The sequence below is a fragment of the Hipposideros armiger genome, unplaced genomic scaffold (genome assembly GCF_001890085.2).
Source record: "Hipposideros armiger isolate ML-2016 unplaced genomic scaffold, ASM189008v1 scaffold_1130, whole genome shotgun sequence".
Lineage (NCBI taxonomy): Eukaryota > Metazoa > Chordata > Mammalia > Chiroptera > Hipposideridae > Hipposideros > Hipposideros armiger.
In genome coordinates this window covers 242,753-258,440 of record NW_017732480.1, presented here as the reverse complement: position 1 = coordinate 258,440, position 15,688 = coordinate 242,753, and the positions used below count along the sequence as shown (strand labels likewise).

The following is a 15,688-nucleotide window of genomic DNA, read 5'->3' as shown; positions in this document are numbered from 1 at the left end:
TTTTTTAGGTTGGCAGCTAAGATTTATTATAAGCACATGTGGTCATTGTGCCAGCTCCTGACTGGCTCCTGGGTGAGGTAGGAATTTGGAAATATTAAACATGGAGGTCTTGCTGACCACATAGTCCAGGAATGTCTTTGTCTGAAGCCCACGCAAAATCCTTAGTGACGACATACTCTGGGAAGGCCTTTGTCTAGGGCCCACTGCCACAAGTGAATCTCATATGAAGGCGCAGAGAGGCATGGGAGGGGTAGTTTGCAACCTGCCTCCACCTCTTAAGGATCATCTCACAGTACAATACGAGATATTACTGAAAGGAGTGGGTGTACATGTGCTCAACCTGGATGCACAAAAACCTAAAAAACCAGAGCATGACCGATCTAGAAAATTCAGCTAACGCACCTGTCAGCTCCCTGGGGTGAGTCACCTGCTGTGCAGGTTGCCTGTGCTGCAGCTCAGCTCCTTGGTGACTGAGGTCCTGGTTATCCTGCTGCTTTGTGTAAGGACAGATGGCATCTTCATGCATTCTCACACCCCTGATCGCTGTGGATGCTCTGTCATTGCTGTCTGCAGGGAACTGTGACCTCTGTCTCACACAGAATATGACTCTCCCTGTGTTCTCTTACTTTGAGAAGCCTAAGATGAATTTTGAGCAAGAAAAGAGATTATAAAAAGTGAGCATGCCTGGTGATATTCACACACTTCTAAGTAAAATAATAGATTAAAATAATGTGGGGTTTTTAGCCCTGGAGTGGATACTTAATCTTCCAGTCGAAACCTCTTCATTTTATGATTATTATGATTATGAGGACATTTAAACCCTGGAGGGATTAAGTTGGGAGTGAAGCCCAGATGGCTTGATTTGATTACTCTTCACACTGTACCATGCCGCCTTCCTTCCTAGTCAAAGGTATTGGAAAATAGTTTTGCATCATTTGCCTAATACACTGTTTATATTCTGGCTGAGATAGTTCTCCAGAGAGGGAATCAATTTACAACTAAGTTGTGAAGACCAGTTTTCTGAAAAAATGAAAAACAACTTTTAGTTAATCGTATGAGTAAAAAGGTTCTACACTGACCACAAATAAAGCCTAAAAAAAAAAAAGAATTTTTTTTCTCTATATAATAGTATATATGTGTCATATCTACATAAAGTAGTAGTACTGTTACCCAAGAAGGTGACTTCAGTTTTCACGTGTTTTTCAATAAAGAATTGTGGGGCTGGCCGAGTGGCGCATTGGCTAAGAGTTAGCTTGGGATGCCAGCTCTGAGCAGCAGGGCCCCGGTTCAGATCCCACATGTGGGCCAGTGATGCTGCGCCCTCTACAGCTAAGATGGTGAACAACAGCTTGACCTGGAGCTGGGCTGCCATGAGTCACCAGCGACATCATAGGCTACAGTGGAGGTGCAGTGGGCTCCCGTAAGCTACTGTGAGCAGCCAGCAGCCTGCGTGAGCTGCCAAGAGCCACTGTGAGTGGCTGTCCAGGGCTTGGCGACTGATCCGCTTCAACCAGGAAGAGCGCAATGATAATACCAACATGGGCTAGTGAAGCAACGTCCTCCACAACTGGACTGAAGAACAAAAGGACAGCAACTTGTTTGTTCCCCTTCCCTGATTCCCCAATGCTGTTCCCCTCCCCCAATTCCCCAATAAAAAATCTTTAAAAAAAAAAAGAATTGTGGGATATCAGTTCTGAAAGGGAAATAGCTTATCCAGCCCAACTCCTTCATTTTACAGATAAAAAAATAAGTGTTGGAAAAATAGCATACCTAATTCTGCAAGGTCGATTAATAGATCAGATTCCCAAGTGCTTTTTCCGTTTTAGTTCTTGATCTTTTTCCCAGTGGTTAAGCAATTTATGCAAATCACTATTTTGTGTTTGGTAATAGAGTTCCTCTCTGTTAATCTAGCCTGTGATGACTGGGAGCTGAACTAATCGTTGAGGATAAACTTTTGTTTTCATCCTTAGAATAAATAGAAGCGTTTCTTAGTGAAACTCTGTTCTGTCATGAGACTTTTGACATATTAGGCTCCTGCAACAGAAACGTATTAGGGAAATTGTCTAGTTTTAAGCATCTCTGTTGTTGAAGCTCTCACACAAAGAGATTCTTTATTTGGGGCACTGTGTGTTTTTGACTGCAGGAGTAGGCTAGTTTCTCCATTGCCAAAGTCAGTGGCTTCCTATCGCTCATGCTCTTTCACGGTCTGCCTGGGTTGACTCTTTAAGGCAAACACTGTTTCTTCCTTGCTTCCCCTCTGACTTTGATGACCAGGCTTTCTGTTTGTTTTTCTGGATTTTGTCTTTTGTTTGACTGTAAGCAGTTTTCAAGTGCCATTTGCAGCTGGCTAGTCCTATTTTTAAAGAATTTATCCTGTCTTTCAACTTTAACTATGGCTTCTGCAATAACTAGTCCCAAACCCAAATCTGCACACCTGGCATTTTGACTGTCTTCTGGACGTTTATTTCCAGCATCCTAGAAAGCCTGAGCTGCCCACTGTCCTCTGGCCACTTTTAAGCCATTTTTGTATTGTGTTAGGATTGTGGTCTGCCTGATGCATCGTTGGCTTTTAGCCGGGTGAGTGGTAGGCATTCCCTCTCATGCTGTAGCGGCCACCCTGTTGGATGATCGGGATGAGGTGTGTCTCAAGTGCAGAGGCCCACATGGGCCCCTAGATTTAGATTCCCGCTCCCTAGACCATGCTGTAAAGAGAAAAAAATGATGAGGGATAATTTAGTTTCTTCCTTGTCACACAGAATTGGGTAGCTGGCTAGGAGAGGAGAAATACAAGAGACCTGTGACCAAATCTTTGGGATTAGATGTCAATCATAATAAGTACAAACCTGTTCTTCGAAATCTGTTTTTGTGCTTTCGATTCTTTCTCCATGATTATTTCCTTTTTTCCCTTAATATTTATAAAATTACTTTTGAAAAGGCAGACTGACTTAGCCATGTGTAAACAAAGGGAAGGCTATGTTTTTAAACAATTGTTCCGGAATGTTCAGTGCAAACGGCTGCATCCTTGCTGAACTTGAGCAGCAATGGTTAACTGACAGAGTTCTAAAGGATTCTAACATAAACCTAGTGCACCAGAGCCAGGCTCCCCCCTCACACGAGACATGGACTTTCCAGTGCTTTCTACGCATACCTTTCAGGGACCTGAGTCTGGACCCCCTTCCCCTCTCACTCACTCTGCACTTTCCCCCTTGAATGATTTTACTAATCCCCAGAATATAACCTATAGAGATTCCAAAATCTTCCCTCTATCCCTACCTAAGCATTTCTTGAATTCGTCCATGAAGGTTTCTACCCAGGAGGCCACTTTTTCCTGGACGTGTCCTTGGTAACTAGAGGAGCAGACTTCCCAGCCTGCCCGAGCAGTTCTTGTCATGCCTGTCATCCAGTGTAATTACTAAGAATGCCCCCTTTTACTCTTAAAGGTGTCCCGGTTTAGACAGTTGTATGGTAGCCCTGTTGATGACCGTATTCCTTTTGCTTCCACCAGACAGCTCCAGTGGGGCATCCGTGGGCTCCCATGTTTATGCCCCTCAGCCGCTCTGCTGCACCTCTTGTTCTCTCTTTATTCAAGAACATCACCTGGTGTTTGTGTACTTGCTCCATCTTCCTAAAGTAATGAATTCAATTGATCGATGCAGCTCCATTTTATTCTTTTATAAATGAATTTTGAGTATGTTGCCACCTGTGTATCCCATGAGCACTGTCCTTGGAGAGCCCTCATTGTCTGCTGTCTGAACTTCTTGTGTGGGTCCTGCCACTATGTCCTTGTCCAGTCTCTCCAACTCCTTTACGCTGCCGTGAGAGGGGCCTTTCTAACAGGGGGACTTGGTCGTATCACCTACCTGCTCAGCATCTTTACAGGGCTCTGTCACTTCCGTGATTCATGCCAGAGCCTATCTGGTCTCAGGCCACCTCCACAGGCACGCCCTGGCTCCTTCCCTCGCAGCCTGTGCTCTGATCGTGCACCCCGGCCGCTGTGCACACATCCTGTGCTCTCTCTTCTCCCCCTGCCTTTGCATCTGCTGTCCCCATTACCTTACATGGCCTCTTCCGTCCTGACCCTTCCCTGTCTCAGCACGTCTTGACTTCCAGGAGGTAGATAGATCGTCCCAGGATACCTCTTCACACTTCACTTAACGAGCTTGTGCTTTGACACTGTAATTTTTGCATGCCTCTCTCCCTTTCCGTGTCCCCGAAAAATCTCTTTTCCATCTTTGTATGTACAGTGCCCAGCAGAGTCTGTGGCCCAAAAGTACTAAATGTTGAATCAATGAGTAAATGGACTATTACTACAATTCTTTCTGAACTGGTCTCCTTCCTCTTCCCTCTTCCTTCCAGTATACCTCTCAATTGCGCCAACTGGTTTTCAGGCCTGATCCGATCGTGGCACCATCCCACCTGAAAATATCCTCCCGCCTATACTAGAAAAGCATCCAAAGTCCTCAGCATTCAGCCCTTCAGAGCTGACTCCAACCGTCTTCATTTTGGGCCACTCACCCCCAACTCTGCCTTTTTGCTTAGGTCACTATTTCCCATTTTGACAGCTTTCATCTCTGCTGCCCTGTAAAACAGTGGGTATAGCCACACCCCAGGTTGTTCCCAGCACCTGCACAGGACCTTACCTCCTGTACTGCAAACTGCTTTCGCTTTGCTCCCTCTGCCCAGTCTCAAACTCTCAGCTCTGTGGAGACATCTCTAGCTCTTTGGACTTGGGGTTTCTACTTAGATTCCTTGGAACTGATACCTGGCCTCTCAGCTCCCCATAAAGGACCGTGGCAGAGATGGATTCACTGGCTCTCAACTTCTCTCCTACTGTTTCTCTATACTAAGGGATCACTCAGTTTCAGTGGGGCACATGGCCACCCAACATAAAAACGTAACCTTCTCCAGCCTCCATTACAGCTGTGGCCACCTACCTCACTCCTGGTGAGTGTGATGTGAGTGAAAGTGAAAACTGAAGCCTAAGCCACTGCGTTTTTAAGTCTCTTATTGTAGACGTATCCGGATGGTAATGAATAAGACTTCGGCTTGAATTCATTTATCTCAATCTCTTGCTCTGCCTCACTTGGGTAGGACAACGTGCCCCATTTAGGTCCCCCTGGGAACCCATTTCCAGAAGCAGTGACTGGCATCACAGCATTTATTCTCTTCACACAATCCACCCATCGAGGGGGGAGCTTAGATTCTTTTCTCCACTCCCCCAACACATAGAACTTTGCTCATCATTTCAACAGCCCCCCTTCCTGTGTGCATTCCCCCACATCTGACTTCATGATGTTTTGTTCTCCCTGCCAATCAGAACTGTTAACTTATTCATTGTCACAACCCTGGGCTCCGGCATAGCACCTGGCACAGAGATGCTTCCACCTTCTATAAAGTTGTGAGGATAGATGAGCAATAAGTACTTGTGAAGTGTTGAAACTGTGCCTGGCACTTAGTATGCGCTCAAATACTGTTGTTGTTACATGTCAGTAACGTGACGTTTTCTTTGTGTTCACTGCTTGTGAGCCCCGCATAGCACCACAGTCTGCACATCTGCAGCAGTTTTGGGAAGTGTCATCCTGCTTTGCTTCTATTTCGTGCTTCCTTAAAGTCAAAGTCAGCTGCTTTATGTCACTGCCCACTGGTCTACCTGAGCACAGTAACAATTAGATACGGTATACTTTGAGGATCAGAAATAAGAGGATCTTGCAGATTTGGGTTGCATCTTTTATCATTTCTGTTTGGAATTTGAAGCCACATCACCTAGAATTGAGATCAGTGACATTTATTGATATGCTGTAATACATTACCACTTAACTAAATAAGTAGGTTGTTTTCTAATTGGTGATGATTATGCTCATTATAATAATAATAGCAGCTACTATTGAGAGTTTAGTAAGTGCTAAGAATATAAGCTCTTTATGCATCTTCATAGAAGTCACATAACAACCCTATGAAATACAGATATTTGAAACACAGATAAGGAAACTGAGGCAGAAAAATGTTAAATGATTTACCAAAAGAGGTAGATAAAGTAATTTATATTGGCAGGATTATAATCCAGGTCTCTTTGGGCTCTTACCTGCTTTTGCTGCAAGTACCGATTTGCATAATAAATGTATTATTTTTATCTCTTATCATCTGGAACTCACAAAGTTTAGTGCTTGAACTGCATTCTACTTACTACTCTTATTAGAGTCAATCTCTAAATTGACGTTTCTGAAATGCTCATTAACTATCTTATGCATTTACTGGTTTTGTACAAATTAATAATAACAGTTTGATAAGAATTGTTATTTATATATTTAGCTTTGCTTTCAGTTAATTTCCTGGCTTAGTGGTTTCTTAAATCTGAACCCCAGGCCCACGAGATTCAGATTTTGATTACAGTTATAGAGCAGACCCTTTCAACCTGAGTAGGGGCAGTGAGAAGCAGAGTCTTAGCTGACTCCGTTTGCAGTCAGGGGGACTTTCTTTACTCAGGGGTACTCTGGTTCAGCTCCTCTGTTTCGTGGGTCCCAGGTCTAGCCCCTCCCCCATCCCCACAGCATCCCAAAGGAGTCTGTATTGGCTTTGCCCTCAAACCAGCACTGGCTTCCTGTTTAAATTTCACTTAATTGGTGGTTTCAGCTTATTCCTTGTTTTTCTCTGTTGCCCTTGGGGATTTCCTGTCCTTCCTTGTGAACTTGTGGTTGCATTTAAAGTATGTTTGGGCAATATGAAGCAACTGGAACTCACATGCTCGTTCTCCTGGTGGGAGGAGTGGAAATTGGTATAGTCACTTTTGAAAATAAAGCTCTTTGCTGTATACTTACTGACATAACACATGTGCATACCCTGTGACCCAGCAATCCCACTCTGGTGCATACACTCAGCAGAAATAGGTACATGTGTCCACCAAAGGGAGGTGTGCCAGAATGTTTGCAGGAGAACCCAGATGTCCATCAATCAACAAGACCACAGATAAGTAAACTGTGGTATATTCACATCATGGGAGATCACAACAGTAAATTAAAAAAAGAACAAACAAAACAAAAAAGATGAACTCGGACTACTCCTAACACATGGATGAATCTTACAGACATTATGTTTCATGGAAGAAGCCAAATATAAAAGTGTACCTGCAGCATGATTCCATCTATGTAGGTTTCGTAAGAGGCTAACCAGTCTCTGATATTAGAAATCAGAGTAATGGATACCTGGGGGGGGAGAAGGGAGGGCTCGTGACTGAGATGGAAGCTTCCAGAGTACACCTTACACACAAGTATGTGTACTTCATGATCATTCTTCAAGCTGCACATTCTTTGTGTACTTTTCTTTGTGGATATTATACTTCTAGAAAATATTTACATAAAAAGAAAAATATCTTTTGCCAAACAGAAAACAGGTACTTTATAGTAACGGTGGAGAAGGCTTTCAGACTGCCTGGTTTACTGTGTTGTCAGAAGTGGAAATCAGCCTCAAGCGTGTGCATGCGTGCGTGTGTGTTTGTGGAAGTGATGAGAAGGACGTTAGTTACTTGTTAGTTACTCTGGTTGTGCAGTTTGGTGCTTATTCTTGTGGGAAATTAGTAAACAAATGATGAAGAGGTAAAAGTTGATATAGCAGAGTTCCTTGGTAAATATCCTGAAGTAATACCATGCCGGGCAGTTATTTATTAGAAAATGTTTGCATATATACTGTTTTACTTCTACTTGAGCTTAAAAATTTTGTCTTGAGCTTGAAAATTTTGGGAAAATAAGACTTTTCAGTTCATAGGTTACTGATATTTTTGAGAGAAGGTTTCCTTAAGCAGCACAGAAGAAGAAAAAGCCGAAGAAGAAAGGGAACATGACTTCAATATCTATTGGGAATGTTTTTCTAAAAACTCAACCAACATGGTCTTTATAGATTTCAAGTTAAAAAAAACAGGACAATGTAAGATGTCACATGAGAGAGTGCTTGCGAGGACTCTGGGACAGAATTGGTGAAGCTGGAGCCTGTACTGACGTGACCTGCAGCACACTTCATAGTCTGAGAGGCATTGAGTAGCATCAGCTGTGGCTAAAGCCTCTTTGATCTCTGTTGCCAGATTACCACAGAAGAACATTGTCTGCCGAAGTCCGTTTCTTCCTAATGTCACTCTGCAAACTGAATGATCAGGAAGCCATTTTTTCCTCTTGGAACCTAAGAGGCTGTTCTGTGGAGCAGTGTTTTGATCCTGTGATTTGCATTTAAATGAAGCACTCTTTGGTTTTCATTTTGAAACCTCGCTTAGAATAATCTGTATGTTTGGGTTGCTGGAATTGAAGTAAGATGTCTAGCTGAGAATTTTTTTTTTTTTTAGCTGAGCCATCCTGCCACCTGTTGGCAGCTCAGCGGCAGCTCATCTCGGGCCAGGACTCGAACCGCTGTTGCTCATAGCTGAGAATTTCTGATTTGCTTGCGGCAGGCAACTGACTTTTCCCTTTGGGTGTTAGCTCCAGTTTATTCATTGGGATGTGAGGTGATAGAGCTCTTATCTTTGCAGAACTGCCTGGAAATCTTGTGTAGGCATGCAGGGCTGGAGCCAGACAGGAGAGAGAAGTGCAATCGGACTGTGCATGACGTGGCCACAGACGACTGCAAGCACCTGCTGGAGAACCTGAGTGAGTGCTCTTCACAGCTTCACCGGCCCCTCCTCCACAGCGGGGGCCTGCACAAGGCGGAAATACTAATACAACCCCATTGTTCTCCTTCTCTGCTTAGCCTTCTTTGAACCCTGGCTACTACAAAAAAACTTTATTGGTTATTAATGTAATTTTTTTTTCCATGTAGAATGACATTTTTCCAGAATCAATTGCTATTCAAATAATTCAAGGTCTTCCTTGCATTTTGCTGACCTAGGAAGGCATTCTGAGTAATTATTGCTCTTTTCGTGCAGACATGAGACTAGCAGGGTATGAGAAGTCATGGCTGGGTACTTGGCCCCTAGCTGGTTATACGAACCTAGGCAAGTCATCTGGTTACCAACCTTGTCTATGAAAATGATTGGTGATGTTTTTGGTTTCGTCCAGCTCTAAGAATATATGCTCCGCAGCACAATTTATGAAAAGTTCACTTGTGGGTTTATGAATATGGAGTGCTAGATGATATAAAATAACGTGACCTCTTACATCGAGATTATCACCCAATCCATTCAATCAGCCAGCTGTACCAGTAATTCAAATTTATATTCTAATGTTAAGAGTCAGAAAATGAACAATAAATTAGAAAGAATTCATCCTGTGGCATGTGGGATGGTAATACGTGCTATGGAAAACATGAAGGGGGGTAGGGAGTGGGCATTTTAAACATAGGTTTGGGAGTTTCAGTTTTTCAAATGAAGGACAGGGTAGCTTCACTGGTAAGACATCCAAGCAAACACTTGAAGGCGGTGAGGAGGGCAGCTATTTGGTATTCCAGGTTAGAGCTCTCCAGGAAGAACATCAAGTGGGCAGAGGCCCTGAGGTAAGGGTCATAGCTGGTGTATCTGAGGAACAAGGGGGTTAGAATGACTGGGTTAGAATGAGCGAGGGCAAAGAAGTAGGAACACAGGTCAGAGATGGTCCAGGATGGGGTGGGATAGGGGCCTGGTCTTGTTGGAATTTGTAGCCATCATAGGGACTTACAGGGAGCCCTGTCTGTGTTTGAGTATACGAGTGACAGGAGCTGATATACGTACATTTTAATAGTCTCACTGGCTGCTTTGTTGAGAATAGACTCTTCTAAGAAGTCCCAGGTAGAATGGGGGACCCGTTAGGCCATTATGTGGTAATCCAGGTAAGAAAACAATCTAGGATTGTAGCCAATGAGGTAGTGAGAAGTGGTTTGGTTCTGGATATAGCTGAAGGTACAGCCAACAGAACTTCCTGATGGATGGAAAGTGAAGTATGAGAGAAAGGAGACTCATAGATAAGTCCAGGTTCTCAGCATAAGCAACTGGCAGGATGGAGTTGCTGTTACCTGCTGTTACCTGTCAGGGGGAAGGCTGTGGGTGAAGGGTTTTGCTAATGAGGATCAGGAGTTCAGGTTTGGATGTGGGAATAGGAGATGTCTGTTAGGACTATGAGAGATGTCAAGTCAGCGGGAATTCTGGAGATGAGTATGAGCTGAATGTGTCAATCAGAGTCAGCAGTGTATAGATGATATTTGAAGTCATGGGACTGGATGAGGTTACTAAAGAAGTGAACACAGATAGAAAAAAATAAGAGTGATGACTTTGCAACACTCTATCATTAAAAAATCTGAAAAAAGTGGAGCGACCAGCAAAGAAACAACATTAAAGAGTGACCACTGAGGTCTGAGGAATCCAGCAGGAGTGTACATCAGAAAGCAGAGGGACATCACCTGGTCAGATGCTGATGATAAGATAAGGACTGAGAATGGACAGTCAGGAAATAAAATCATCCACTAGTTTAGGGGTCGGCAAACTTTTGAGATGGAAGAGCCGCCAGGGGTCAGCAAACTGTGCCTTGCGAGCCACATGCAGCTCTTTGGGTACGTACATGTGGCTCTGAAGTAAAATTGAAAATGAAAATAATGCTATCATAGCTTCATTCGTAAAAATTTTAAAGGATATTATTCACATAATGGTGATTTCATTCGTTTTATGGCTCTCGAATAATTTTTAAATTGTTGTGAGGGACAGGATTGGCTCTTCCAGGGGTCGGCAAACATTTGAGACGAAACGTACCTAGAACCGCATGTGGCGCGCATTTGCTGACCTCTGCACTAGTTGGTCACTTAATGGAAAAAGCCAGTTTAAGAAGGGAATCATAAAAATACACATTTTTAAAACATTTTATTTTAATTTAAAATATAAAGTAATTCTTTCACCCACTTGTAGGTGGAAGTTTTCATTTCAGTTTGGTTCTAATGATTGAAGTTTCACATACTATTCTGGTTTGAACAAAACACACCTTTAATGCTTCATCTATGATTTCTAGTGTTTGAGGACTTAAACATATATGTGAAACAAACTAAAGACAGTATCTGTCTCGAGACAATTAAATTTTTTTCTAGTTTCCTGTAATTGTCTCATCTATACCTCATTAGATGACTTTTTTCTTAGCAACTCCTTTGTTCAGTGTCTCTAGAGTTCAACTAAGTAAGTTTAGCTTACTATTTCATAGGAATAGTAACTCATTTCATCAGTTTATAGAATATTTAATTTGCTAATTATAATTTTGGTAATGAGTTCACAGGAGATTTGGGGATAACCACAAGTGACTGTTGGTAAGCATATAATTCAGTTCTTAAGAACAGAAGTGCATGGGGGCCTGCCCACCTCGGTGGGGCTTCCGTCAGGTGGCGTCACAGACAGATTGGAAAGATCATGTTAGAAGCTTCTACTGTACTGTTTGCCTTCTATCAGATTCTTACTAGTATTTACCATGTAACAAATAGTGGGTTAAATCTATTCTGAACATGAGTTCATTTACTCTCCATAACAACTTGATTGTTCAGTCCTTCCATTTTATAAAAGAAATTGGGGTAGAGAGCAGAGCAATTTACCAAGTACACAGAGCTAGTAGAAAGCTGACCCTGAGGCTCAGACTGAGGTTGTAAGACTCTGAAGCCACTCTCCTAAACACTGACCTACACAACCATGTGTGTCTTATGTGCTGTTGAGCAGCTCCGACTCTTGGTGACCTCATGAATGAGTGATGTCCACAGTGTCCCATCCTCAACAGCCATGCTCAGCCCCTGTAGACCCATGTGTATGGCTTCTTTTATGTATATAAAGTTTCTATACCCTGTCTTATTCATGACGTTATCAATGAAGATGAGGAGAAAGGGCAATATAGAGAATTCAAGGTCTAGAGAGGGCTTTAGTTTTCTCATTTTTTAAAGAACTTGAGAATCTTGCTGAAAGGAAAGAGTCAATAAAGTAGAAAAGGCCAGAGATACAAGGAAAGATACAAGTTCAAGTAAGCAACATGTTCCAAGGAAACTGTGAAGAGATGGAAGACCAAGTTTAATATAAGAACACTGTATCACTGTATTAATGTTATTTAAAGACATATGATAGCAGCCTTTTGATTTGTTTTTAAAATGTTTGCGTCTGCTTATTTTGTATAATAGCTTTGTTTTTTCTATCAGGATTTTTTTTAAGCTTGTAATTCTTTTATTCTTCCAACAGATGCTCTTAAAATACCCTTAAGGATTTCAGTGGGTGAAGTTCAACCAGGCAACAATGGTTTCGATGACTTTGAATGCGAAAACACAATATGTATTTTAAATATCCGCAAACAGACATCATGGGATGATTTTTCAAAAGCAGTGAGTCAAGCGCTGACAAATCATTTCCAAGCCATCTCTTCTGATGGATGGTGGAGTCTGGAAGATGTGACATTTAATAACACCGCTGACTCCAGCATTGGCCTCGGTGCAAGCAGCGTGCGATCCATCACACTAGGTATAGGCAGTCCTGTGATGGGGAGACAGTTAAATTCCTGGCCTTATTTATGTTCATGGGCTTCATCACCTGAGATTTAGCTCACTGATTAAACACATTCAAAGCTCACTTGTGGCAGCTGCTGGTGCTGAAAAACTTGAGTATTCACAATGCAGCCATTACATAACATTGTCTGTTAGTGTGAAAATGCTTTTATGCCTCAGATAATGCTCAGAGTAAAAAGCATGAAAGCCCTTGATGAGGCTTTGTGATTGCACTTGCTAGAATGCTAGAAGCTACCCCCTGCAGCTGCTTGCTCATGTACACGCTCTGAACACAGCTCCAAATTTGAGCTTGGGCTGTTCCAGGGATGCTCTAGTTCATGAACCACCGTCCCTCCAAGGACAGAATCCTGATGAAGTCTAGAGTTGGAAGAAGCAGTTTATTTAATGAAGATATATTCAAAGCTTCCATAGGATGAATAACTGGTTATTTCTGTTTGATAGTTTCCATGAGACAGGCTCTGTAGACCTTCTAAAGAAAAGATGTGCTTTCTGGTAGCATAGTAAGTGCTCTGTAAATGGCAGTTGTGCCTGGTTAGTGTCTTTCCTCTTAAACCAGGAGAACTAACATCTACGGAACCTGCTCCGCTGTGCCAGGCGGCCAGGCACCTTATATACAGCACTGCAGCGAGTCCCTACAACAGGCTCACTTTACAGATACTAAGCAAGTTACAGCCTGAGCTGCCTGAAGTCACACAGCTAATGAGCACAGCAGTTAGGACCCCAAACCATGTCTGTCTGACTGTGTCAGTCTGGTAGGAAAACCTGTACACTTTCAATAGCCTCGTGGTACAAAGCAGGTCCAGGTTGAGGCAAGGCCGGGTTTTTCCCTGTTATTAATGCATAGGTTTAGCATGGCAGGTAGTGTTTTATTCTGTTCACTCAGACATGCTAATTCACTTTCAAAACATCTATTACCACTAGATTGTAAAGCAGATTATTCACAACTTAATGTTATGGATCTTTGATGTGATCATTAAAATGACCATACTTATTACAGAAGAATTATTGTATAATTAAATAATTTCACTAAGAAAACAAGTCATAAGTGATTCTCAGGATCACATTTTGGCTGTACTTTGCAGTGTTATTCAAGGTGTGGTTCAGAGGGGCCGGCCGAGTGGCTCAGTTTGTTAAGAGCTCGCTCAAGAGTTTGAGCTCTGAGCAACAGCGGTTCAAGTCCAGCCCGAGCTGAGCAGCCGCTGAACTGCCAACAGGTAGTAGGATGGCTCAGCTAAAAACAAAAACAAAACAAAACAAAAAAAACAACAACAAAACAACAACAACAAAAAAGGTGTGGTTCAGCCCAGGGATCTGACAAATGAAGTCAGCACAGCCGTGCTTTGAAGGAAACAGCCCTCACCACTAGCCCTCATCCAGTTAATCTGGAAACAGGGAAAGGCACATGGGTATTCACCACCGTCAGACAGATTCACCTCTGTGATCGACAGGTGCTGAGCCTCGATGGTTCCAGTGTTCATGCTTGTCACTGAGGGTGGCGCACCCTCATGGCATTTCAGATCTAAAATCATTGAGTTTTGGGCTGGCCTAGTGGCACGTTGGTTAGGAGTTGGCTTGGGACGCCAGCTCTGAGCCGCAGGGCCCCGGTTCGGATTCCACATGCGGGCCAGTGACACTGCGCCCTCTACAGCTAAGATGGTGAACAACAGCTCGACCTGGAGCTGGGCTGCCACAATGGCATAGGTTGCAAGTGGGCCGGCCGGCAGTGGGTGTGAGCTTTTGTGAGCTTCTGTGAGCCACCGTGAGCGACTGCCTCACCCAGGAAAAGCATAATGATGGTGCCAACTTGGGCCAGTGAAGCAATGTCCTCCACAACTAGACTGAAGAACAAAAGGACAGCAACTTGTTTGTTCCCCTTCCCTGATCCCCCAACGCTGTTCCCCTCCCCCAACTCCCCAATTAGTTCTTTAAAAAAATGAATAAATAAAATAAAATAAAATAATTGAGTTTTGTGGGTACAGGGCTTATTTTAGTGCCTGGCTATAGCCACTTGATAATTGGTAACTACATTATTATTGTTATTAATGTATATATGTAAGTGATTTTACTGTGTTGATAACCTAAGCTAGATTTAAAGGACCCAGGCCAATAGATAACAGAGTTACAGATGGGGTACGCATATGTGTTGGGGGCATGCTGAAATAGGTATTTGGGAATTGATCTGTGGAAGGGAGGAGATGAAAACAAGTTCTTATTATGAATCCCTAGAGAAGGCACCTATGAAGTGGGACCCTTTCTGAGCAAGAGTGAGCAGAGGACCTGGCCGTGAGAAGGCTTGCCTTATTCTGAGCACCTGAAGGTTCCTGGTTTTTTTTCTGGAATCTAAGTATTTGTTGGGAAGGGAGGCAGGAACCAAGTCATAAAGAACCTGTTATCTCAGGGCCTTTGTGGAGCAGGCACTGGAAGAACCAGAAAAGGTCATGATCAGCTTTGCTCTTGAAAACTTAACCTTAGAGATCTTTAGTTGTATTTTCGCTCTCCAATATTTCACTCAGTCCCTCCTCAGGATGGCTTTAAAGAAACCCCTATTTTGAAGGTCTTCCTCTTGACCTTCAACAAAAATAGTGAGTTAATGCCGTGTGCCCCTTCAGAAATTCTATACATGCGTTTGGACTCCTTAGGGTTCTCACAGGAGATCGTGCATTGACCCTTATAAGAAAAATTACTTTTACTCTTCTCTTGACGTTGCTTATTTCTTTTTTTCAAACTAGGAAATGTGCCATGGTCAGTAGGTCAGAGCTTCGCCCAGTCCCCATGGGACTTGACAAGGAAGAACAAAGCTGAGCAGGTCACTGTGCTTTTGTCAGGTAAAGATACTTCCAACTGAGGTCATATTAACGGGAGTGTTTGCTTTATGACTGTTTCCCAGTACCAGTTCTTAAATCTGCATGTTTTGTTCTGCGTCCTCCTGCCATGCACATAGGACTCCCACTACTAAGAAATTAAATGTTAGTTAGAAGCTTTGGTTAAGGAGGGGAAAAACCAACAGCCATGTTTCTGGCACCTGTGGCGATGTCTGGCTTGCTTCCTGGATTTTGATTGCATCTCTCATTAGGAACAAACCAGAGGCCAAACGGATGTGCTGATGGGAGAGTGACAGAAACAGTGTTAAAAGAAGTGTCTTTGCCCAGTGGAATGTTACACTCCCATCCCTGACACTGGAATATTGGGAGGTCCGTTGCTATGTTTAGAAGAGTGTGAGTCCCCG

At 43.0% G+C, this 15,688-nt stretch overlaps 1 protein-coding gene across 1 annotated transcript in view; it reads left to right on the top strand.

Annotated features, from left to right (window-relative positions):
* The window catches only part of CTTNBP2 (cortactin binding protein 2), a 162,777-nt gene that overhangs the window by 100,996 nt on the left and 46,093 nt on the right, over positions 1-15,688 (top strand). The window contains exons 9-11 of the mRNA XM_019632351.1: positions 8,510-8,627; positions 12,143-12,418; positions 15,192-15,287. Coding sequence (XP_019487896.1) covers positions 8,510-8,627; positions 12,143-12,418; positions 15,192-15,287 — 490 coding nt within the window. The remainder of the gene's footprint in view (positions 1-8,509; positions 8,628-12,142; positions 12,419-15,191; positions 15,288-15,688) is intronic.